A 23,734-nucleotide genomic window follows, 5' to 3' on the forward strand; every position below is an offset into this window, starting at 1 on the left:
AGTAAATCTACGTCCACGGGAAGAAGGGAGGGCAAGATTGTATTGCTTGATCTGGGATTACAGCTTACAACACAGACTTGCTATATGGTATTTTAACTCTAGAGAGCTTAACCCTGTCTATCTGATCTAAGTCCTATTTATACATTGAACTAGGATCGTGGTTTGCAGCCCCACTAACAAGATCGTGGGTGAGCAATAACTGCTCAATAACTGCTTCGTACCACTAAATAGATCGTGGGTATAGTGGAGGTCGTGGAGGCCTTTCATGAGTCCACTAACTCCTAGTTCGGTCGAATGCTGAGACCGAACTGCTGGACTTTACCGATCAGCTCTTGCCGATCTGAGAGGAGAGCTTGACTGGTCGGCTTTTACCGAGCTGTAGGCTGAGTCCGAACTCTTTGGTCGTGCCGAACTCTTTGGTGCCGAACAGATACTCTTTCTTGGGCTCTGGGCTGATGGGCCGTCACTGTTATTGGGCTTGCCATTAGGGTTTAGTTCGTACCCCATCACTACCCCCCCCCGAAAAGCGAAGTGAATCACTTCGGCGAGGTGAGTCACTTCGGCATTCTGGATAACGGTAAGGGGGAGGCTGACGTCAGGGGACGTGCCTTGCGCGTGCCTGCATTAAATGCGACAGTAAAATCCGGCCGTTGAATCCTGAAAAGGTGGGATTCGAAACAGCGCAACGATCTCGAAATCTTTCCCGAATCTGATAAATATGCTCTTTCTTCCTCATTTGAACACTTTTGCTGTTGCGTCTTCTATACTCTCTCTTTCTCGAGAAATTTTCTTCCGCTTTCAAGAGCTTCTTCAGACTTTCTTCACCTTCAAAAAGTAAGGAAAATGGCTTCTATTTCTTCTTCGGAGTCGGGTAGCGGTAGGAGAGGCGGTAAGGGGTCTTCTGGCCGGAAAGAGTCCGGGGAGAAGACCGTAGAGTATTTCCATAGTATTTTGAGTAAGGATACTGTGATATCCCTACCCGAAAAATACTTTTTTCCTGGGGGGAAGGCGGTGGTACCTGACGGTGATCATAGGGCTGACTCCCCGCCGGAGGGTTACGCCACCGTGTACGAGGCCTGCTTAGAATGCGGGCTTCGTTTCCCCCTCCCTTCTGCCTTTATAGATTTACTAGATTTTTTTCAGCTTCCTTTAGGCCAGGTGACTCCGAACTCTTGGAGGCACTTGTCGGCCTTCGCTGCCGAACTCCGTAAGTTAGGAAGGGATTTGTCTTTGAAGGCGATCCTTAAATTCTTTCAATTTAAGAGGAAGGGGTCTTGGTTTTACTTGATCCCTGTACAGCCCTTTAGGGCCTTTTGTAAAACGAAGTGGCCGAAGTGGCAAAACCGCTTCTTCTATTATGATAGGACCGCGGCTCCTAGTTTTCCCTGGAGAGGGCTGAAGTCCGTTATCCGTCATCCTCGGCCTGAACCGTTGGACGAGCTCGATGGCGAGCTCAACAAGATTCCCATAGTTAGGAAACAATACACGGAGTCTGAGCTCGTCAAGGGCGACGTCGTGTTCGACATCTCGTCTTCGGACGAAGAGGCCGAGGGTGAGGATTTCTCTTTATCTTTATGCTCTACTGCTTTAACGAAGAAAATCTGACTTTGCTTTCTTGCTTTTTGGCAGTGTACATGCTGAATAAGGCTATCCGAAAGTCCTCCGAGCTTGTGGAGCCGGAGAGGCAGAGAGCCCCTCGCTCGGCGTCTGAAGCCGAGAAGAATCCGAAGAGGCAAAAAACCTCTTCTTCGGATCCGAAAGTGCCGGAGTCGTGTTCGGCTAAAGGGAAGGGGAAATTTCATGAGTCCCCAAGAGTGCCGGGGAAAGACCTGGTCATCTCCGAGGTGGTTGCAGACATCCCGGAACACGTCCCTGAGCCTTTTCAATGGCCGACGAATTTTGTGGAGGTAAGCTTTCTGACTTGGCTTCTTTTCCACATTTTTTGATGGCCATTCTGTTGAGTTTTTTCCTTGTTCATCTTCAGAGAGCCAAGCTCGTCTCCGTGGAGCTCTCCAAAGCATCCCACGACTACGAGGAGATGCAGAAGAAGTTGCATCTTGCTCGTAGTCTGGCCGAACAGGCTGAGGCCAAATTTGAGAGGGCCCGAGCTGCTAGGATCTCGGCTCAGGATGAAGCCCGGTCAGCCAAAAACCAGCTCATCATCCTGCAAGAGCAGACGAAGCACCGGGAGGCTCAGAAGGAGGCTGCCGCCGTGGCTGCCCAGGGGGAGGCTCTCCGTGTTTACACGGAGAAACTCTTTTTGAGCAGCCAGTTCTCGGCCTTTGTCGGTAGTCTGGTAAGGCTAATTACCGATAAGGGCGAGCAGGGGGCCGACGTCGTGCTGCCTCTGTACAGCCGAGAGATAGCAGCTCGGCTTCAGAATCTGCCGCTCCTTGAGGAGCTCGCTTCATCCTCGGTCCTGCTTTCTGCAGACCGAGTCCGGAGTTGTCGAGCTGATCGGGACGAGAACCTGGAGGCTATCTTTGCCTCCGTGGGACCCGTTTCACCCGCTTCGACTTACAACGGAGAGGGTGAGGCCGAGTCGCTGGAGCTGGAGGCCGAAGTCGAGCGGGCCGGGCATCCGGAGAAGGAAGCCGATCAGGAGGCGGAGGCGAGGCCGGCAGGATGCGAGGCCGAGGCTGAGGTAGCTCAGGAGAAAGAAGCTGAACCAGACCAAGGAGCCGGAGACGAAGCTGGCGGAGTATGATTTCGTCTCCCTTCTCTTAGTCTAGTTTCTTCCTTGTAAAATGGCCTTGAAGCCCTCCTAGTGTAAAAATTTTCCTTGTGAATGAAAAATTCTCTACACTTGTCTTCGTATAGCTTTTCGTACTCGCCTTTATTCCTGTTGTATTTTACTATCTGCTCGGTACAGCTGCCGAACTAATATAGCTGCTTTGTACTCAAGGAGATGGAGATACTTCACTGGAAACGGCTGTACTCTTCGGCTTTAGACGAAGCTGAGAAAAGAGCTATAGCCGATCAGACGAAGAATGACGAGCTTCTGGCTCGTTTAGTGAAGGTGGAGGCCGATAATAAGGACTTAGAGTCCGATAAGAAGGATCTGGAGGCCGAGCTGAATACGACCATTGCTGAGAGGACTGCGTACGAGGATTACATCCGTGTGCGCGGGGGAGTGACCATATCAGATGTTCAGAGTCGAGTTGACGAACTGTGGGAGGAATATCATGTACTCCGGAGGAACAATGCGCTGGAGAGCTCGGCTTGCCAACAAGTTGTGAAATCATTGCGGCGCTGGGCTTCTCGGTACGACATCATTCTTTCCCGGCGTCCCTCAATCGGGAGATTCCTTAGGCATTTCCCGCCAACAGATGCTCGCACTCCAGATCAAGCCTCTGGTTCCCTTGTTCAAAATCCTACTCCCAGTCAACAACGAACTCCGGAACAGCCGGAAACATCAAGACGAGAACGGGCTCAGGAGCAACCGGAATCGTCAAGACAGGGACGGACTGAAATTCGCCGAGGAGTTGTGACTATGAGCGAGCAAGATCAGCAGATGCTTATTGCAGAGACTCTTCATCGCCGAGGGGTTAGAGCTTCTGGGGCTCGCGGAAGAGGTGTTGGGTCGAGGATAGCATCTCGTCGACCTGCTTATTCTTCATCTGCTCGGAACAACCGAACTCGGCTTCCAGAGGATTTTGCAGATAGGTGGCTTAACTTCAGCAACCCTGGACAGTAGAATAGTCCTTTGTAATAGCGTAACGCCATTTTGTAGGGTAGCGGAGTTGTATGCCGAACAAGATTTGAAAAATGAAATTTTGTTTTCGCTTCTAACACTGTATTTACAGCTTAGCGAAAAAATTTCATCGTACTTGTCCTCGGTCTTATGAAGTAAACTTCTTTGACCGGACTTGGTCCTTGGTCTTATGAAGTAAACTTCTTTGACCGGACTTGGTCCTTGGTCTGATGAAATAAACATCTTTGACCGGACTCGTCTTTGGTCTGATGAAATAAACATCTTTGACCGGACTCGTCTTTGGTCTGATGAAATAAACATCTTTGACCGGACTCGTCTTTGGTCTGATGAAATAAACATCTATGACCGGACTCGTCTTTGGTCTGATGAAATAAACATCTTTGACCGGACTCGTCTTTGGCCTGATGAAATAAACATCTTTGACCGGACTCGTCTTTGGTCTGATGAAATAAACATCTTTGACCGGACTCGTCTTTGGTCTGATGAAATAAACATCTTTGACCGGACTCGTCTTTGGTCTGATGAAATAAACATCTTTGACCGGACTTGGTTTGTGTTCTAATTTGGCGATTTTTGTCGCCGGGATCGAACTTTCCCCTGTCCTAATTCGGCGAGTTTTATCGCGTGGATCGGACTTTCCCAGTTAACCGAAGTGGTCTTATGCAGTAAACCTCTTTGACTAGACATGGTCGTCCCCGGTCTTATGAGGTAAACTTCTTTGACCGAACTTGGTCGTCCTAATTCGGCGAGGTTTATCGCGTGGATCGGACTTTCCCTTATTGCAGTTCGTTTCAGACGAAGTGCTTATTTCTTAAGCCGAATTGTGGTCTTGTATCTTCCTGAGAAGCTTAGACTCACAATCGTTGGCTTATTGCAGTTCGTTTCAGACGAAGTGCTTGTTAAGCTGAATTGCGGTCTTGTATCCTCCTTGGAAGCTTGGACTCACAATCGTTGGCTTATTGCAGTTCGTTTCAGACGGACTGCTTGTTAAGCTGAATTGTGGTCTTATATCCTCCTTAGAAGCTTGGACTCACAATAGTCTTTAATAATCGATCTAAAAAGGGGATCAGTCTTTAAAGAACGATATACCTTGGTACCATTTGTAAGAGACGACAAGCACATAGAGACAAAACACATAGAGAAAAAATGAAAAAGATGAAGGAAAAAAAACTTTAAACATTTTTTTAAAAAACGACAAGTAAAAGGTACAAGTAAGAAACAAACAAATAAAAACATATACCCCTATGACCGAACTAGACACGAGACGGACTGACCGGACTTTTGTCTCTTACAAGTGGAACTTCTTGAGGTTGGAGACGTGCCATGTTCGGGGTACTTGTTCTCCTGACATGTGAGTCAATTTATAAGACCCTTTGCCGAGGACTTCTGACACCCGATATGGACCCTCCCATGTGGGTTCGAGTTTGCCCAGCTTTTCTGCTCGGCTTACTTCGTTGTTTCTCAAGACGAGATCTCCCACTTGAAATTGAAGCTTTTTCACCCTTTGGTTATAATACCGGGCTACTTGCTCCTTATACTTGGCTGCTTTTATGCACGCCAATTCTCTTCTTTCTTCGGCGAGATCTAGTTCTGCTCTCAGTCCGTCGTCATTCATTTCTGAGGAGAAATTTAGAGTTCGGGGACTGGGTACGCCGATCTCCACCGGAATTACGGCTTCAGTGCCGTACACCAGACTATACGGAGTTTCACCGTTGGAGGTTTTGGGTGTAGTTCGGTAGGACCACAGGACTTGAGGGAGATTTTCTACCCATTGTCCTTTGGCTTGTTCTAACCGAGCTTTTAACCCTTTCACCAGAATCCGGTTCGTCACTTCCGTTTGTCCGTTTGCTTGGGGATGGGAGACCGAAGTGAACCGCTGTTGAATGTTCAGCTCTTGGCACCAATTCTTGAACGTCTTGTCGGTGAACTGAGTCCCATTATCCGAGATGAGGATGTGGGGTATGCCAAATCGGCACACTATGTTCTTCCAGACGAAGTCCAATGCCTTTGAGCTCGTTATCGTAGCTAATGGTTCAGCCTCCACCCACTTCGTGAAGTAGTCCACGGCAACGATAAGGAATTTCATTTGCCGAGGAGCTTGAGGAAGCGGTCCCACTATGTCTATGCCCCATTGCATGAAAGGCCAAGGGCTTTGCATAGTGTATAGATCGGTCTGCGGCATCCTTGGGACATTTGCATGAATTTGGCACTTCGTACACTTCTTGACGAGCTGCACTGCCTCTTGTACCATGGTTGGCCAATAATATCCCCATCTCAGAACTTTTTTAGCTAAAGCTCTGGCTCCGATGTGGCTACCGCACGATCCTTCATGGACTTCTCTGAGGATGTAGTCCGTCTCTTCTGGTCCTACGCACCGCAATAACGGCTGGAGGTAAGACTTTCTAAAGAGGACTCCTTCATGAAGTTCGTACCGAAGTGCTCGGCACGTGATCTTCCGAGCTTCTCTCTTATCCTCGGGCAATTGTCCTTGATCCAGATACTGCAAGATCGGCGTCATCCAGTTCGGCGAGCTGGATACTGAATGTACCTCGGCTTCATCAATGCTTCGATGCATTAATTCTTCCGCCTTTGAGCTCGGATCTGAGGCCAACTTACTCAAGGTATCTGCTCGGCTATTTTCCGCTCTGGGAATGCGGATTATCCGAAAATAGGAGAAACTTCGGCTGATGCTTTGCGCTTTGTCCAAATACTTCTTCATTCTCTCGTCACGAGCTTCACTTGTACCCAACATGTGATTTACTATGACTTGTGAATCACAATGGACTTTGAGAGATTTGACGAGCAGACTTTGCGCTAACTGGAGTCCGGCCAGGAGGGCTTCGTACTCGGCTTCATTATTAGTAGTGGGGAATAGGAACCGAAGTGAGTAGGTTACCTCGTGTCCGTCGGGAGCGACAAGTAGAATACCAGCTCCACTTCCCATCTTGTTTGAAGCTCCATCTACGAATCCGCTCCAGCAGTCCGGCGGCTCTACTTCGGATTCCAAGGGCTGTGCTAGTTCGGCATTGGCAGAATTCTTCTGTTCGGAAATAACAGGAATTGCTTGATCGAACTTTGCTTCTGCAAGAAAATCTGCCAAGGCTTGTCCCTTGATGGCTTTCCGAGGTAGATATTCAATTGTGTGCTCTCCCAACTCTATAGCCCACTTGGCGATTCTGCCTGATGCTTCTGGTTTGGTCAACACTTGCCGAAGTGGCAGATCAGTTAAGACGCATACCTTGTGAGCATAGAAGTATGGCCGCAGTCTCCTTGCTGCATTTACTAATGCTAGAGCAATCTTTTCCAGAGGTTGATACCTGGTTTCTGGACCTCTTAATGCTCGGCTTGTAAAATAGATGGGAAGCTGCTTTAGGCCTTCTTCTCGTACAAGCACCGCGCTGATGGTTTGATCCGATGCCGCTAAGTATAAGAATATTACTTCGGCTTCGGTTGGAGCAGAGAGAATAGGAAGCTCGGCTAGATAACTTTTGAGCTCGTCAAAGGCCTTTTTCTGCTCGGCTCCCCACTCGAACTTTGGTGCCTTTTTCAACACCTTGAAGAACGGCAGTTGCTTTTCGGCTGCTTGGGAAAGGAATCGATTCAGTGCGGCTAGACATCCGGTTAGCCTTTGCACGTCATGTATGGACTTCGGCATTGCCATGTTCTGAACGACTTGAACTTTTGAGGGGTTTGCCTTGAGTCCGTCCTTTGAAACCCAACAACCCAGAAACTTTCCCGAATCTACCAAAAAGGTACACTTTTGGGGATTAAGTTTGAGGTTGGCTTTCTTGAGCACGTTGAGAGTGGACTTGAGGTTGTGCTCGTACTCCGAAGTGCTTTTGCTTTTGACGACTATGTCGTCAACATACACTTCGACCTCCTTTCCAATCAGGTGCCGAAAAAGCTTGTCTACCATCCTTTGATAAGTGGCTCCGGCATTCTTTAAACCGAATGGCATCTTTTTATAAGCGAAAATGCCGAAATCAGTAATGAAGGCCGTTTTTGAAGCGTCAATCTCATCCATTAAAACTTGATGGTATCCTTTGTACAGATCAAGAAAACAAAAAATTTCAAAGCCTATCAAAGCTTCTACTTTTTTATCTATGTTCGGAAGGGGATAGCAATCTTTGGGACAGTGCTTATTTAGATCGGTGAAATCTATGCACATCCGCCATCCTCCTTCCTTTTTCTTGATCATGACAGGATTGGCCACCCACGAAGGATACTTCACTTCGAATAACACATCCGCCTTCAATAATTGACGGACTTCGTCATGGATGACTTGACTTCGTTCTGCCGCAAAGAGTCTTTGCTTCTGTTTTATCGGCCGGACCGAAGGATCAATATTTAACCGATGAGTGATTACCTCGGGGGGCACTCCGGTCATGTCCAACGGAGACCATGCAAAGACGTCTTTATACTCCTTGAGGAGCTGGATGGTTTTTTCCCGAAGTAGGGGCGTTCCCGCGAAGCCGATCTTAACCGTTCTGGATGGATCGTCTTCGTACAGCTGAACTGTCATCGAGTTCGGCTCCGGTATGACTTCGGTCATCGCCTCTGACTCCGGCTGCTGTGATTGCTATGCTTGGTGGTGCCGATCTGACTGCTCGGCACTTCTAAGCGCAATTTGCAGACATTCCTTTGCTCTCTTTTGGTCACCTCGGATGACCGCTATCCCTCCTTTAGTAGGGATCTTGATGGTGAGGTGATAAGTGGAGCAAACGGCCCGAACTGTGTTGAGCCAGTCTCTTCCCAGGATGATGTTGTACGGGGACCGAGCTTTCACCACGAAAAACTCAATCATCGTACTGGAGCTAGTAGGCGCTTTCCCCACCGTGATCGGAAGGCTGATAATACCTTCAGGGCGGGTGTCCTCCTGGGCGAAGCTCTTTAGGGGAAGCGGAGCCGGACTGAGCCGAGCTGGGTCCACTTCTAGTTTGTCAAAGCACTCTTTAAAAAGAATGCTAACCGACGCTCTTGTATCCACAAACACCCTGTGGATCAGTTTGTTTGCCACTCCGGCTTGGATGACAATGGCGTCTTGGTGAGGAGAGATGGCCGGGACGGGATCAGCAGCCGAGAACGTAATCACTTCGTCCTGCTTCAGCCTTTTATGCGTTGGCTCCTCTCGATTGGAGCCTCTGCGCTCTGACTTTAGGGACGACTTGGTCTTCCCGGCAGGGAGCGCGTCAATAGTCTGGATTACTCCATCATATTGCGGCTCGTCATCGTCTTCGGGACCCGGCTGCCTTTTCGGATCCTGAGGAGCGCAGTTCGCACCACTCTGCTTTTTATTCTTTTTTGGCTGCTTGCTTTGGTATTTTTTCAATGTCCCTGCCTTCACAAGAACATCGATACCTGCAGCCAAGTTTCTGCACTCCTCAGTATCGTGACCGTGGTCTTGATGGTAGGAGCAGTAGCTATCCTGTGGTCGGCGCGCGGCTGATTTCGTCATCCGCTTTGGCTTTTCGAATAGGTCAGAGTGCAGTTCGAAAATTTCCGCTCTCGGCTTGTTCAGCGGTACGAACTGAGCGGGCGGCTTCTCGGGATTGAGACGAGGTCCCAATCTGTCTTGCACCGGAGCCCTTTGAATTCTTTCAAATGGAGTCCGGCGAGGATGCCCCTGATCGCTATGATCGGGCTTCCTTCTGTCTCCTCGGGTCGATGAGCTGTCTAACGACCGTTTGCGACGGTCTGCCTCATCGGCCCGGGAGTACTGGTCCGCAATGTCCCACATTTCCTGAGCTGTCTGCGGACCGCACTCAACGAGCTTCCTGTAGAGAGCTCCGGGCAGGATTCCATTTTGGAATGCCGAGATGACAAGCAGATCGTTGAGATCGTCTACTTGCAGGCATTCCTTGTGGAATCTTGTCATAAAGTCGCTGATTTTTTCGTCGCGACCTTGACGAATGGAAAGCAGCTGAGCCGAAGTGATTCGGGCTTCCGCTTTCTGAAAGAACCTCCTGTGGAAGGCATCCATTAGATCTCGGTAAGATCTGATGCTGCCCTGGGGGAGGCTATCGAACCACCTTCTCGCGTTCCCGATGAGCAGCTCGGGAAACAGCTTGCACATGTGGACCTCGTTGAGACCCTGGTTCGCCATGTTATATTGATAGCGCCCCAAGAAATCGTGAGGGTCCACGAGCCCGTCGTAAGTCATCGACGGAGTTCGGTAGTTCTGTGGTAGGGGAGTTCGGGTGATGTCGTCCGAGAACGGAGTCTTCAGTGCTCCGTACACGGCGAATCCGATATCTCGTCGGTATGGAGGAGATTGAGTTCTCCTGTGATTCCGGTACCGAGGAGGAACTGGAACATGTTGGGGACGGGGATTCTTTCTCCTGGGAGATGCGACACTACTGCGGTAGTGACTTTCTTGTGCGGAGGGAGAAGGAGAATCCGCCGTTTTCGTCTCCGGCTGCTTTTGACTTTTTTGCAGGAAGGTTAAGAATTCCTCCTGCTTCGCCGCCAAAAACTGCTTGACAGCCTCATTCAAATCGGGCTGCTGGGAAGACTCAGTGGGACGATTTTTGGAGCGGCTTGTTCCTTCGCCATGAGAACTGGTGGTGGATTTATCCCTAGGCTGTTTTCCAGACCTATGGGATGGATTGGCTTCCTCCTGGTTCTCACGGGCAGGAATACGGGTACTCTGCGATCTGGTATGCATTTTTTGGGTGGAAAAAATGGATCAAAAATTCGCTTTATCACAAATTTTGTTCTCTGCTTCCCACAGACGGCGCCAGTGATGATTGCGCGAATTTTTGATGTTAGTAAATGCTGGTAGAGAATAAAGACTACGACACAAAGAATTTACGTGGTTCGATTTACTGAAGTAAATCTACGTCCACGGGAAGAAGGGAGGGCAAGATTGTATTGCTTGATCTGGGATTACAGCTTACAACACAGACTTGCTATATGGTATTTTATCTCTAGAGAGCTTAACCCTGTCTATCTGATCTAAGTCCTATTTATACATTGAACTAGGATCGTGGTTTGCAGCCCCACTAACAAGATCGTGGGTGAGCAATAACTGCTCAATAACTGCTTCGTACCACTAAATAGATCGTGGGTATAGTGGAGGTCGTGGAGGCCTTTCATGAGTCCACTAACTCCTAGTTCGGTCGAATGCTGAGACCGAACTGCTGGACTTTACCGATCAGCTCTTGCCGATCTGAGAGGAGAGCTTGACTGGTCGGCTTTTACCGAGCTGTAGGCTGAGTCCGAACTCTTTGGTCGTGCCGAACTCTTTGGTGCCGAACAGATACTCTTTCTTGGGCTCTGGGCTGATGGGCCGTCACTGTTATTGGGCTTGCCATTAGGGTTTAGTTCGTACCCCATCATTCTCTAATTAGTTATACTTAGCAATTTAGAGAGAGTTAGCAAATAATCACGTTCATGTAGATTGACGTGTTTCGCCATATAAAAACTACATTATTGAACGATTAATTAAAAGATAGAAACATATTCCACTTTTTCAAGCAATGCCTAATCACAGTCATTGATTACTTATTCGACACAAGCATCGTAATGTTTAGTCCAAAAAATAAGCTAAATTATTAATTTATTTGTGATTTAACTGTACGTTTGTGTTAACCAACAATATGAACTCATATATTGATCTACTAAGGGCACCCACAGTGGGGCGGACGATAGGCTGCCCGATGCTTCGAGCACGCCATCGTCCGCCACTGTGGGTGCGCGGACGATAGACGATGTGTCGCCCTCACCCGACAGATAGTCCGCGGAGGAAGCGCGGACGATAGGACATAGTCTGCTCCATCGTTCGCCCACTGTGGGAAACGCGGACGATGCAACGCGTTTTTGTTTTTTTTTTTAATTCGAAAAATTCATTTATATAAATACCCCCTACCCCACCTTCATTTGTAACATTTTCATTAGCATTTTCACTCTCAATTTACACTAGAAAATGGATTCCGGTGATTACTCAAGTCCCAATAGTCCGATGTTTGGAGGTGGTGCATGTTAGCCGGGTACACAACCTGACGAATATCGGTCGTTCGACCCCGACACGCAGTACGATCCCGATTTCAGTACGGATTCGTACGGTCTGTCTGACATGGAGCCATCTCCAACTCGCCCCGCCGCCCCTTCCCGCCCCGCCGCTGCCGCCCCCGCCAGAAAGAAGCGGATCAAGTACGGGGCGTACAAGTTGCCACCTCCGGCAACGAATGAAGAGTACGCCCCCGGGAGGACGAACTACCAACCGAATGAAACCCTCGTCTTGGCGAGGTGTTGGGTGGATATCTTGGAGGACCCGGTATTCGCGAACAACCAAAAGCAGCTTGAGTAGTGAGAGCGCATCGCCAAGCGCTACAATGAGGCGAAGCCGACGAGCGCGTACAAGCGTCCTAGGGAGCAGCTCCGCAAGCACTGGGATCAGGTTAAGAAGCAAGTCAACCAGTCAACTTTTTTTTTATTTCTAACTCGTGTAATTTTTTTAATCAATGTAGTATTTGTCGTTTTTTGGTTAATCGTTGTGTTTTTTAATTAGTTTGCATTTATATATTTGAAAATATTTAAACTAATTAACAAAACAATAGTAAAACTTATAGAGCGCCCCACTGCAGGTGAAATGGTAGGAGGATAAAATGCTGACGTGGCGGTGCATAGGGCGAGCTTTAGAACACGCCTTAGGGCGCCCCACTGCTGATGCCCTAATATGTTTATGGGTCTTGTAACATATTTATATGTTATATAGTTCTTTGTGTAATTAATTAGCTAAGAGTTAAACAAATATGTTGCCTCAATATCAATATCAATATCAGATAATGATTTGTATTACTAAGATTTTTTTCTTATCAAATAATGCGTTAGGACACTGAATTGTTAGATGCCTGGAACCGGCAAACACACCTTAGAGCATCATCAATGGGGCGGGGCGGACGATGGCCGTCCTAAAGCCATCTTCAACCATTTACACCAAACTTAAATTCATTTTTGAGTATATGCTAACACCAAAAATAACTTTACTCCAATCATTTACATCAAACTCAAACCCAAAAAAATATTTCATACCCACCTACTTTTTATACCTTTTCAATTATACCCACATACTTATTTAAATTACACATTTATCCACAACATTATATCAAAAATTTAAATTAAATTAAATAACAATAATAAATTTTCTTATTATATACTAAATATACTTTATATGAAAAAATACATTAACTTAAAAATTAATGTACACTTCATTAAAAAATAAATCAATACATATTTAAAAAATCATAATTACAAAAAAAACATACCAATATATCGATATAAAATTGAAAATTTTCAAGACTCGAAATTTGTGTTTGTTCCCACAACTGATCAACTAGTGCAAGTCCAGAAGAGCATTATATTTCTTTTTGCATCATATCAAGTCAAATACTTATGAAATCGAGCATCTTCATTTGTTATTGTAAAAAAAATTATATTTTAATTCACATAATTGAATAATAATGGACTGAGTTGCAATATGTCATAAATTTTTGTAGTAACACCATATTTGGTGTAAATCTGTAGAAAACACCAAAATTGGGTTTGAGTTTGGTGTATGGTTGGAGATGATTTTTACACCAAAAATGAATTTTGACGTATGGTTGGAGTTGGTCTAAGACTCACCCATAGTACACGGACATGTATAGTCCGGGCTATAGTCCGCCCACTGCAGACACCCGGACTATAGCCCAGACTATGGTTTTCTATTTTCTATTTATTTTTCATCTTATTTTTTACTCTATAAATACACCACATTATTTCTCACGCTTTCCAATCTCTTTTCCTAATTCACTTCTCATCGAAGAAATTTGGTCACATAACTGTTGAAATTGTAGTTTTTTTTAGTATTTCGCGTTATACTTTTTCAGTTTTTTACTAAAACAAAGATTTTCATTCTGTATTTTTAATAAAACAAAGATTTTCATATTGTAGTCTTAAATTAATGTATATTTTATTATATTCAAAAATAATAAAAAAAATTAAAAATAAATACAAAATGGTTGTTAAAAGATAGGGAGGGCTATAGTTCGCACACCTGCCGGTGAAGAGGTAGGACTATATGGAGGACTATAAATTGGTATAGGGCAGTAGTCTGCTCCATTAATGTGGATGCTCTTAGTAGCTTAAGCTCTGCCATTTATTGTATTGTACTCCCTTCGTCCCATAAAAGATGTCTTACCTTACTTTTTAGTTTGTCCAACTAAAGATGTCACATTTTCATTTTTAGATAAAGTTCTCTCTCACAATAACATATATATTATATCTTATCTTTCCACCTAACACACAAAATAAAACCTCATAAAATTTCGTGCTGTCCCACAAGTGTGACATATTTTGTGGGACGGAGGGAGTATATTTTTAGTTTTTTTATTTTATTTTCATAGAGTATTCAAATTCCACCGATCTAAATTCACAAGGATTCCAAATTATTTTTCCACCTCGATTCAATTTGAGCAAATACATTTAAATGTGAAAATACAAACTTGGTGTATTTTTTGCGATTATCCCTTATAAATAACATATTGATGCGAGCGAGCTTACTTATCCTTTCTTTTATGTTGAGTGTGTGGACACATTACTTCACAACTCTCTTTTCCCTACTGATCTAACTATAGTAAATCCATTTAAATTAGAATCTCTAATTAACTACATTATGGAGGCGTGACAAATAAGCTAAACAGGGTATCAAAATAAATTCTTAGCGTATTCAGTTTCCATCTGTAGAAGAAGTGGTAGTGTAAGAGCAGACAGAAACTGACGCTGAAAATTGCAATTAAATGAATTCAGCATATATTTCAGCAACTATTGCATTTTCAACTACCAATAATAGATTGCATTACTCTAACTTTTATTGGAAAGGAAGCATGCAATAGTAATTAAGAGCATCCACAGTAGTGCATGTGTATGAGTTGGTCTAGCGGTAGAGAGGTTAATGCATAAGGTCAAAGGTTTCAGGTTTGAGTCTTTCGTAGCGTGACCTTTGAATTTAAAGTTATTTAACCATAAATTTAAGGAGTACTATTAAAAACACCACAAATTAAAGGCAAACCCTATTATCAATATTTATTTTTTGTTTTTTATATTTTATGTTTGCAAATATGGAAAATGACCGGAATTCATTCATGAATTTAGAGAGAAATTGGAGTGAAAGATGTGAAATGAGTAAAAAAATATTGTTGATATAGAAGAAAATATAAAAAAAAGATAAAAAAGGAAAATGCATTGAATCGTCAGGACCTATCGACCCCCGCAATGGGGCGGAAGATGCAAAAAATTGTTTGATCGTCCGCGGAGGATGGATAGGGCGTGGAGGAAGGAGGGCGCATCGTTTGTCCACCTGCAGTGGCGGACGATAGGGGAGAGGATGCATCGGGTGGACTATCCTCTGCCCCATTATGGAGGTTCTAAGTATGAAGTAATGTAACATAACTTGTAAAATGGTGCTCAGATCGTGGAATTTATTACTTACGTAACTCAAATACCATGCATAAGACAATATTTAAAATAATTATTAAAATGGTGCTGGGATCGTGCTTGGAGGATCTTGAACACAAATCGTCAAGAATCATCATTGATAACAACTTTGTGAGGTTGCAGTTTTTTTACATTTCAATAAAACTCGTAGTATTGTAATTGTACTACTACTTGTAAGGTTGAAGCTAAATATACGTGGACAGATATGTTTTTGACATGGAGTATTATTTTTATCATCTAATTTTCAAAGAAATCAGAATCAAGGGTCTATGTAAAGGTTGGACAGTCCATGCAATTTGTGTAGTAGCCTGCACTTGTCCGTTCTTCATGAAACTAAATGGAAGACGGCCTCAATATACGCGTGTAAATACAATCAATAAAACTAAAATAGTATAATAAAATCAAAATTATATAGTTTTGAACTCTGCTATGGCCCATGGCCGTCGAGTGAAAAAGAATTTGCTTTACAACTCAAAAACCATGATCACAATACTAAAGTAAAATAAAAAAAAATAGTAGGAGTACTTCCTCCTTCCACGATTAATTGAGCTCTTTTGACTTGATACTAATTTTAACAAATATAGTGAACAATAGGTTGAAGTTAGTAGTATGTGGATCTTACTTTTATATACTCCATCCGTTCTATAATAAGAGTCACATTTTGTCATTTCGGTCTGTCCAACAATAAGAGTCACATTTCACTTTTTATATCATATATAATAAGTAGATTTCACATTCCACTTACTCACTCCACTCACATTTAAATATAAAACCAATATAAAAAAGTGTGTCCATATTTCACTAATTTTTCCAACCCACTATTCTTTACTTTTCTTAAAACTCGTGCACACAATAAGAGTGACTCTTATCATGGGACGGTAGAGTAATAGTTTTATAATAAAATATGAGTATGATAAGTTAGTGGAATCTGAGATCCATCACTTAAAAATAATAACTAAGGGTGTTAATTAATAATAGCCGAAAAAAAAATTGATATCAATTAATCATCGTTGAAATCAATTAATCATCGACAAAGGGAGTACTAACCAATGTATATCATCAAGAAATCAAGGACAATACACGAAAAAGGGCACCAAATACAATAATTCTTATATAATACTCCCTCTTTTCTGCCATAATTGAGACGTTTCTTTTTTGGCACGAGTTTAAGAAAAAAATGTTTATTGTGTGAAATAAAGGGAGAGAAAAGTAATAGAGAGGGAAAAATAGAGAGAATAAATAGATAAATGAATAAAGTAAAGAGAATAAAGTAGGAAAGGAAAAGTAATTGATTATTACTCTATAGAAAAATGACTCAAAAACAACTCAATTATGGTAGAATGGAGGGAGTAATATTGTCACTACTTAGGGCTGTCAAATCGTGCGGGTTGGGTCGTTATTGTGTCAACCCATTATCGACCCAACCCAATCGTGTGCCAACCCAACTCAACCCGAAATCATCGGGTTCTTATTGTGTCCCAACCCATCGGGTTCGTGCGTGTTATCGTGTACCCAAAAAAAGTCAACTCTCTATTAATGATAGTAAGTTAGTTTGATACGACACGATAACGACTAAAACATGATGTTATTATACGATTTAAACATGATATTACACGATAAAATAAAAAATTACCAAATTAAAATAATTATTTTCTTAATCAAAATAATAAAATTAAAGTATAGTAATATTAAATCTATATAATAAAATTAAATAATTAAAATAATTAATTTTTAATAAAATCTAAGCATAATATTTTCTTAAAATTCATAAAAAATTAATTAATATTTTTAATTAATAAAATTAAAGTATAGTATTTTTTAATTAATTAAAATTAAAGTATAATATTTTTAATCAACAAAAATAATTAAAAATTAAAGTTTAATAATTTTTTAATTAATAAAAAATAATTTTTTTTTCTTAACTTATAACCCAAACACGACCCGACCCAACCCGTTATCTTCGTGTTCTTATTGGGTCGACCCTATAATGACCTAAATACTGAACGTGCGTGTCCGTGTCGTGTTAATTTTGTGCGGGTCCGTGTCGTGTTATCGTGTCGTATCAAAAAAATAGTGTCATGTGGATAAAAATAGTTAATCTCTTTTCATTTAAGTTCATTTTAAAAAAAATTAATCTATATCTAAATTCTAATGAGACTGCATTAGAAACCTTAACCATTACATGCGATTGCATATGATTGGAAGCATGTAGCATCATCATGTCATCTGCAACGCTGTCTCTTAACCCTCTCATCTCTTCACTATTCATGGGTCCTACTGTACTTTTCATCCCATCTCTTAACTAAGAGACAACACCTGCAACCCTCCATCTCTTAACCATCTCATCCCTTAACTATTCATTCAATTTCATTTTTTATTTTTATTTCCAACAAATTCAATTAATAAAAACACACTTCATTAAATAAAATAAAATAACAATTTAAAATCCTAAAAAAATAAAAAAGTGGAAAAAAAATTAAAATACATAATTTAAAAAACAATTTTATATATATTATAAAAACTATTCCGCCGGCGAATCATCCCCCGAAGGCGGTGGCGGTGCACTCAAGCCACCTATAGGCGGAATATCAATTTGTCATGCCATATACTCAATTCCGGCAAGATGGGCTTGATATTGGGGAGGCGTCATGCGGGAAGTGTCAGCCATCGTGGCGGTCAAGTACATGGATAATAGGGTGTTCGAGCCCGAGACCGAGCCCGAGCCCGCCTGGCTTCATTCGCCTCGGCCCCTCCTCCCTCTAGCCGCCTTCGCCGCCTTGGTCCCTTGCGGCCGACGGCGCCCACGGGAGGACCCCCTGCATCGGTGGCCGTGCCCTCAACCTCTTGTGAGACAAACTCTAGTGAGGCGTTGCCTGACCCGCCCTCACTAGACGAGTATTGGCCACCCGCCGTGTGCTTCGTGCGTTTCGAGCTCGAGCCCGTGCTGGACTGGACACCGCCAGCCCACCTTTCAACGTCTCTGACCGTCTCCCAAACACCGACATGTTTGAATTCTTTGCAGTTGTCGTAAAAAAAGACTCGCAAAGCCGCTCTCAGAATGTCGGCTCCACTGGCTCCGCTTTGGTAATTCGCCGCTTCATTCTTGTAGATTCCACAAAATTTTTTGACATCTCTGTCGACTCGGTCAAAATGACTGCGGAGCATCTTCATGGTGCGGCGGGCCCCTTTCGGCTTGTTCTCGTTGTAGGCATCGGTGACCTTTTCCCAAAAACACTTGCGGGTTTGTTGATTCTCGACGATGGGATCGTACAAGACGCTGACCCAAGTGCTGAACAGAGTCATCGTCTCCTTGTGGCTGTATGGATGCCGGCCGATATCCTCCTCCTCCGCGTTCTCCTCCTCCTCTTCCTCCACGGCGTCGAATGCGCGACCCCCGGAGCTTCCACCGCCTCGTGCTCCTTCCGGAGTGGGTCCATCTAGAAAATTCTCCCTAATTTGGGATAATCCATGCGAATACCTCGGGGCGGAGGGACGAGCGTTAGCATCCACATCAAAATGGGGTGGTTGGTACGCCGCCGGCGTCGACGAACCGGAACCACCCAAGACATTGTACATGCCCCCAATCGCCAAACGTGTTCAAGTCATCGCTGCCGGAACCGCCAGAGTTTCCATCATCGGACATTTTGAGATGAAAATTGGAGATGTGAGATGAAAATTGGAGAGGAAAAAGAGATGATTTGAAAAGAATAGATGTGTGTTTGTGTGTATAATGAGGATGAAAGAGTAGTATTTATAGAGTAAAAAAATAAAAATACCGTTGAACGGTAAAAACGGTAACGTTAACGTTTTAATTATTTTTTTTATTAAAATTGAATTTTTTTAAAAAATGATTTATTGCTTCAGCGTGACGACGCCCACTCGCGGGCCAGCGAGTGGGCGTCACGCTTAGCGCCAGCGCGCGCCACGTGGCGCTGGCGAGACGTCTCGCCAGCCCACCCTTCGGGATGAGACGCCGCTGAGACGAGACCGAGATGGAGGGCTGCAACACCGTCTCTTTGCCGAGACAGCAACGAGACGCGTTGCGGATGGCCTCAATAGCTACAAAAGACAACATGTCATGCCTTCCTTAAATCAATTAAACACTGTTATCGATCGTGATATTATTCCAGAAAACTCGCAGCCAAAAAATGCTCTGATAAAACCGAAAAAACACAAGTCACATGTAAACGAAGGAATTCTGCTTCAAATCACGCCAAACTCTACTCATCTACACCATCACATGACTAATCCATCCATACCTACGCATTCATGCCATTCTCGCCCTATATAAACCCTACACACTTTCCACCATATCCACACCACCAAAATGTCCATCTCTCTCACGTCTTCCTCTGCAATTCTAACATTTTTGCTGATAGTGTTACTTAGTTCAGCCATAGCTGATACAGTTCCGAAAAAAATCGGTAATGGCTACCGCTTGATTTCTATCCAAAAGTCCTCCAATGGCGGCCTCGTCGGCTTACTTCAGCTCAAGCAGAAAAGCAACATCTACGGCGCCGATATCCCCCAACTCAAGCTCTCCGTCAAGTAACGCTTTCGAATTAATTAATTATTCCTACTCAATTTCGATTTCATCGGATTTGTGAGCTAATTAATTATGATTTTGGCAGGCACGAGAGTAGTAGCCGTTTGAGAGTCCATATCACCGACGCGGAGAAGCAGAGGTGGGAGGTTCCGTACAATCTACTGCCGCGGGAGAAGCCTCCGTCGCTCGGCCGCGGGAGGAATCTGGAGGCGTCGGAATACGCGGGAAAGGAGCTTATCTTCGCGTACACTAGCGATCCGTTCACCTTCTCCGTGAAACGCAGATCCAACGGCCAGATTCTGTTCGACTCATACAGCGATTTGGTGTTCAAAGACCAGTATCTGGAAATATCGACGAAATTGCCGAAAAACGGTTCGCTGTACGGTTTGGGGGAGAACACGCAGCCGCACGGGATTAAGCTGTACCCTAACGATCCGTACACACTGTACACGACTGATGTATCGGCGATTAATCTGAATGTGGATCTGTACGGGTCGCACCCGGTGTACATGGAGGTAAGGAATGATGGTGGAGAAGCGAGCGCTCACGCGGTTCTCCTGTTGAACAGCAACGGAATGGATGTTTTCTACAGGGGTGATTCGTTGACGTATAAGGTAATTGGGGGTGTTTTCGACCTTTACTTCTTCTCTGGCCCCACGCCACTCGCCGTAGTCGATCAGTACACCGCCTTTGTTGGCCGCCCGGCGCCTATGCCCTACTGGGCTTTCGGTCAGTGTTTTTTTTTGTTTTTGCTCATGGCATCGTTAATTTAGTAAATTACTCCCTCCAATTCCAATTAAATATGTTATACTATTTCGTTATTTGGACGGATCCAACGAATATCTCATTCACTTTTTTTTTTTTGGCAATTAACCTATAATACACTTAATTCTCACTTATATTTTATTAGTATAAAATTAATATCAATCCGTCCAAGTTAAGATAACCCCTTCTTTTTCGTACATATTTTGAGAAAATGATAGTAATAAATAATTAAATTGAAGAGAAAGTAAAGTAAGATAAATAATAATATAGAAGAGAGTCTCTTCTACATTATTCTCTCTCTTACTTTAATTTCTCTCAAATTTAACTATTTATTGTTATTTTTTCAAAACAAGTGCGAAAAAGAAAATAATAGTCTTAATCGGGACAGAGTGAGTATATAAAAGTAGAATCTACATTTCACTAATTTTTAATGCATTTTTACTAATAAAGTTAAACAATTTTTTAAAATTCACATCGATCAAATATGAGACATTTAATAATGACATAAAGGAATATAAACTCTGGCAAATGAAAAATAATAATAATGATATTTAGCCAAATTTTAGTCTATATATAGACGAACATTTAATTCTTTAGACCTTATCTAAACATGACCAGTAGAAGTTAGGACAGCATTTTGAGTATCACCTATCTTAATATGTAGAACGATTGGAACAATTTTTTTTTATATAAAAACTGTAAATCATTTTATAGGTAACCACTAATTACTTATCTTTGTTTCCAAAGTTTGCGTGGGAAATAAATTAGTAACTTGATGGTTTCAAGATTGAATACAGTCAATTACAAATATGTACACATGATTTAAGTTAGAGAACTACTTACTCTTTTTGGCTCAATTACATAAATGTCATGATGCTTCCATTTTTTTTTGTTTCTCCAGTTTCTATATCCTGCATATTTTCATCTCTTCAATCTTTTTTATGTAATTTATCACTTTTCAATCATTTGAGCATCGTTTTCTAGATGATGTTTTTTGAAATAAAAATGCTATGATTGAACTAATTTTCTTAGATACGTGCTTAAAGCTAGAAAAATCAAACATTTATATTGAAGGCACGGGCTTAGCCTACATGTTCATTGATGCCAAAGAAGTTAGAGTCAACCCGCTTTTGCCCAGGTTTATATGGCAAACTATTTATTAGTCCGATCTGTACAGGTTTCCATCAATGCAGATGGGGATACCACAACTTATCAGTTGTGGAAGACGTAGTCGACAGCTACAAGAGAGCTAAGATCCCACTCGACGTGATATGGAACGATGACGATCACATGGACGGACACAAGGACTTCACTCTCAACCCTCAAAACTACCCCCGTCCCAAGCTTCTTGCATTCTTGGAAAAGATACACGCCCAAGGTATGAAGTATATTGTCATCATAGACCCTGGGATCGGCGTCAACACCACCTATGGCGTCTACCAGCGCGGCCTTGCCAGCGACGTCTTCATCAAGTACCACGGCCAGCCCTTCCTCGCCCAGGTCTGGCCCGGAGCTGTCAACTTCCCTGACTTCCTCAACCCCAAAACAGTCCAATGGTGGGGTGATGAAGTCCGTCGTTTCCACGAGCTTGTTCCTGTTGACGGTCTTTGGATTGACATGAATGAGGCCTCCAACTTCTGCAACGGCCTGTGCACCATCCCACACGACAGGATCTGCCCCAACGGGACTGGACCGGGCTGGGAGTGTTGCCTCGACTGCAAGAACATCACCGCCACAAGGTGGGACGACCCGCCCTACAAGATCAACGCGTCGGGTATACAAGCACCTATAGGCTACAAGACCATCGCAACGAGTGCTTATCACTACAACGGTGTGTTGGAGTACGATGCTCACAGTTTGTACGGGTTCTCACAGTCCATCGCCACCCACAAGGCGCTGCAGGGGCTGCAGGGGAAGCGCCCTTTCATCCTATCGCGCTCCACCTACGTTGGTTCAGGGAAGTACGCTGCCCATTGGACAGGGGATAACAAGGGGACATGGGAGGATTTGAAGTACTCAATCTCCACTATGCTCAACTTTGGCATATTTGGTGTTCCAATGGTGGGATCAGACATCTGTGGATTCTACCCTGCTCCAACGGAGGAGCTCTGCAATCGCTGGATCGAGCTCGGGGCATTCTACCCCTTCTCAAGAGATCATGCAAACTTCTACTCTCCTAGACAAGAGCTTTACCAGTGGGAGTCAGTTGCAGAGTCGGCAAGAAACGCTCTAGGCATGAGGTACAAGCTTCTACCTTATCTCTACACGCTCAGCTACGAGGCTCACACCACGGGCGCGCCCATCGCCCGTCCCTTGTTCTTCACCTTCCCAAACGAGGCCAAGCTATATGATCTAAGCACCCAATTCCTTCTGGGGAGCAATGTGATGGTGTCCCCTGTTCTGGAACCAAACAAGACAACGGTCGAGGCAGTGTTCCCTCCAGGCAGCTGGTACGACATGTTCGATCTTGCAAAGGTGATAGTGTCGAAAGATTTAAGCCCCTTGGTGCTGGACGCGCCGCTACATACGATCAACGTGCATTTGTATGAAAACGCCATAATCCCAATGCAACAGGGAGGGTTGATATCTAAGGAAGCAAGAACCACGCCTTTCACCCTTGTTGTTGCCTTCCCGCTCGGGGCCAAGAAGGGCAAGTGCGAGGGGAGGCTCTTCCTCGACAACGACGAGCTGCCAGAGATGAAGGTGGCGGCAGGGACATCGACCTATGTAGAGCTGTATGCCAAGGTGAGCAATGGCAATGTGAAGGTATGGTCCAAGGTTCGAGAAGGCGAGTTTGCGGTGGAGAAGGGTTTGATTGTGGGAAAAGTGGTTGTGCTTGGGTTACGGGGGAGTGCTGCAAGTAGCGCCGTCGAAGTTGAGGTGGAGGGGAGGCCGGTGGCGGAGGTGAGCACGTTGGAGCATCGGAAGGCGGTGGAGGTGGAAGCAGTAGGGGAGAGGAAGCATGTTATGGTGGAGATCGGGGGTTTGGAGCTGCCTGTAGGGAAGAAGTTTACTATGACATGGAAGATGAGAATCAAAGACTGAGGATTCTTTCTTAATTAATCTCTAATTTGTTATGCTGTATGAGTGGTGAATTTAGGTTGTCAATGGGGAGGAGATGATGGTGGAACATTTTACATTTCACTCCATTCAATCGCTTCAACACTTCATGAGATTTGCGTAAAATGTTTATTATGCATAAATAATGATTGGAAAATGAGATTTGCCTAAAA

At 44.0% G+C, this 23,734-nt stretch overlaps 1 protein-coding gene across 1 annotated transcript; it reads left to right on the top strand.

Moving 5' to 3' along the window:
• The first annotated feature begins 19,327 nt into the window (after positions 1–19,327).
• Positions 19,328–23,734, top strand: LOC121758520 (alpha-xylosidase 1-like). The gene is made up of 3 exons (XM_042153906.1): positions 19,328–19,738; positions 19,822–20,465; positions 21,679–23,734. The coding sequence occupies exons 1-3, from the start codon at positions 19,518–19,520 to the stop codon at positions 23,544–23,546; spliced, it is 2,733 nt and encodes a 910-aa protein (XP_042009840.1). The 5' UTR covers positions 19,328–19,517; the 3' UTR covers positions 23,547–23,734.

This window comes from Salvia splendens, chromosome 12, assembly GCF_004379255.2.
Source record: "Salvia splendens isolate huo1 chromosome 12, SspV2, whole genome shotgun sequence".
Taxonomy (NCBI): Eukaryota; Viridiplantae; Streptophyta; class Magnoliopsida; order Lamiales; family Lamiaceae; genus Salvia; species Salvia splendens.

Coding starts and splice junctions, on each gene's coding strand:
- LOC121758520 (XM_042153906.1), top strand. CDS start 19,518: ATGTCCATCTCTCTCACGTCTTCCTCTGCAATTCTAACATTTTTGCTG. Junction 19,739..19,821: donor CAACTCAAGCTCTCCGTCAA/GTAACGCTTTCG, acceptor TGATTTTGGCAG/GCACGAGAGTAGTAGCCGTT. Junction 20,466..21,678: donor TATGCCCTACTGGGCTTTCG/GTCAGTGTTTTT, acceptor CGATCTGTACAG/GTTTCCATCAATGCAGATGG.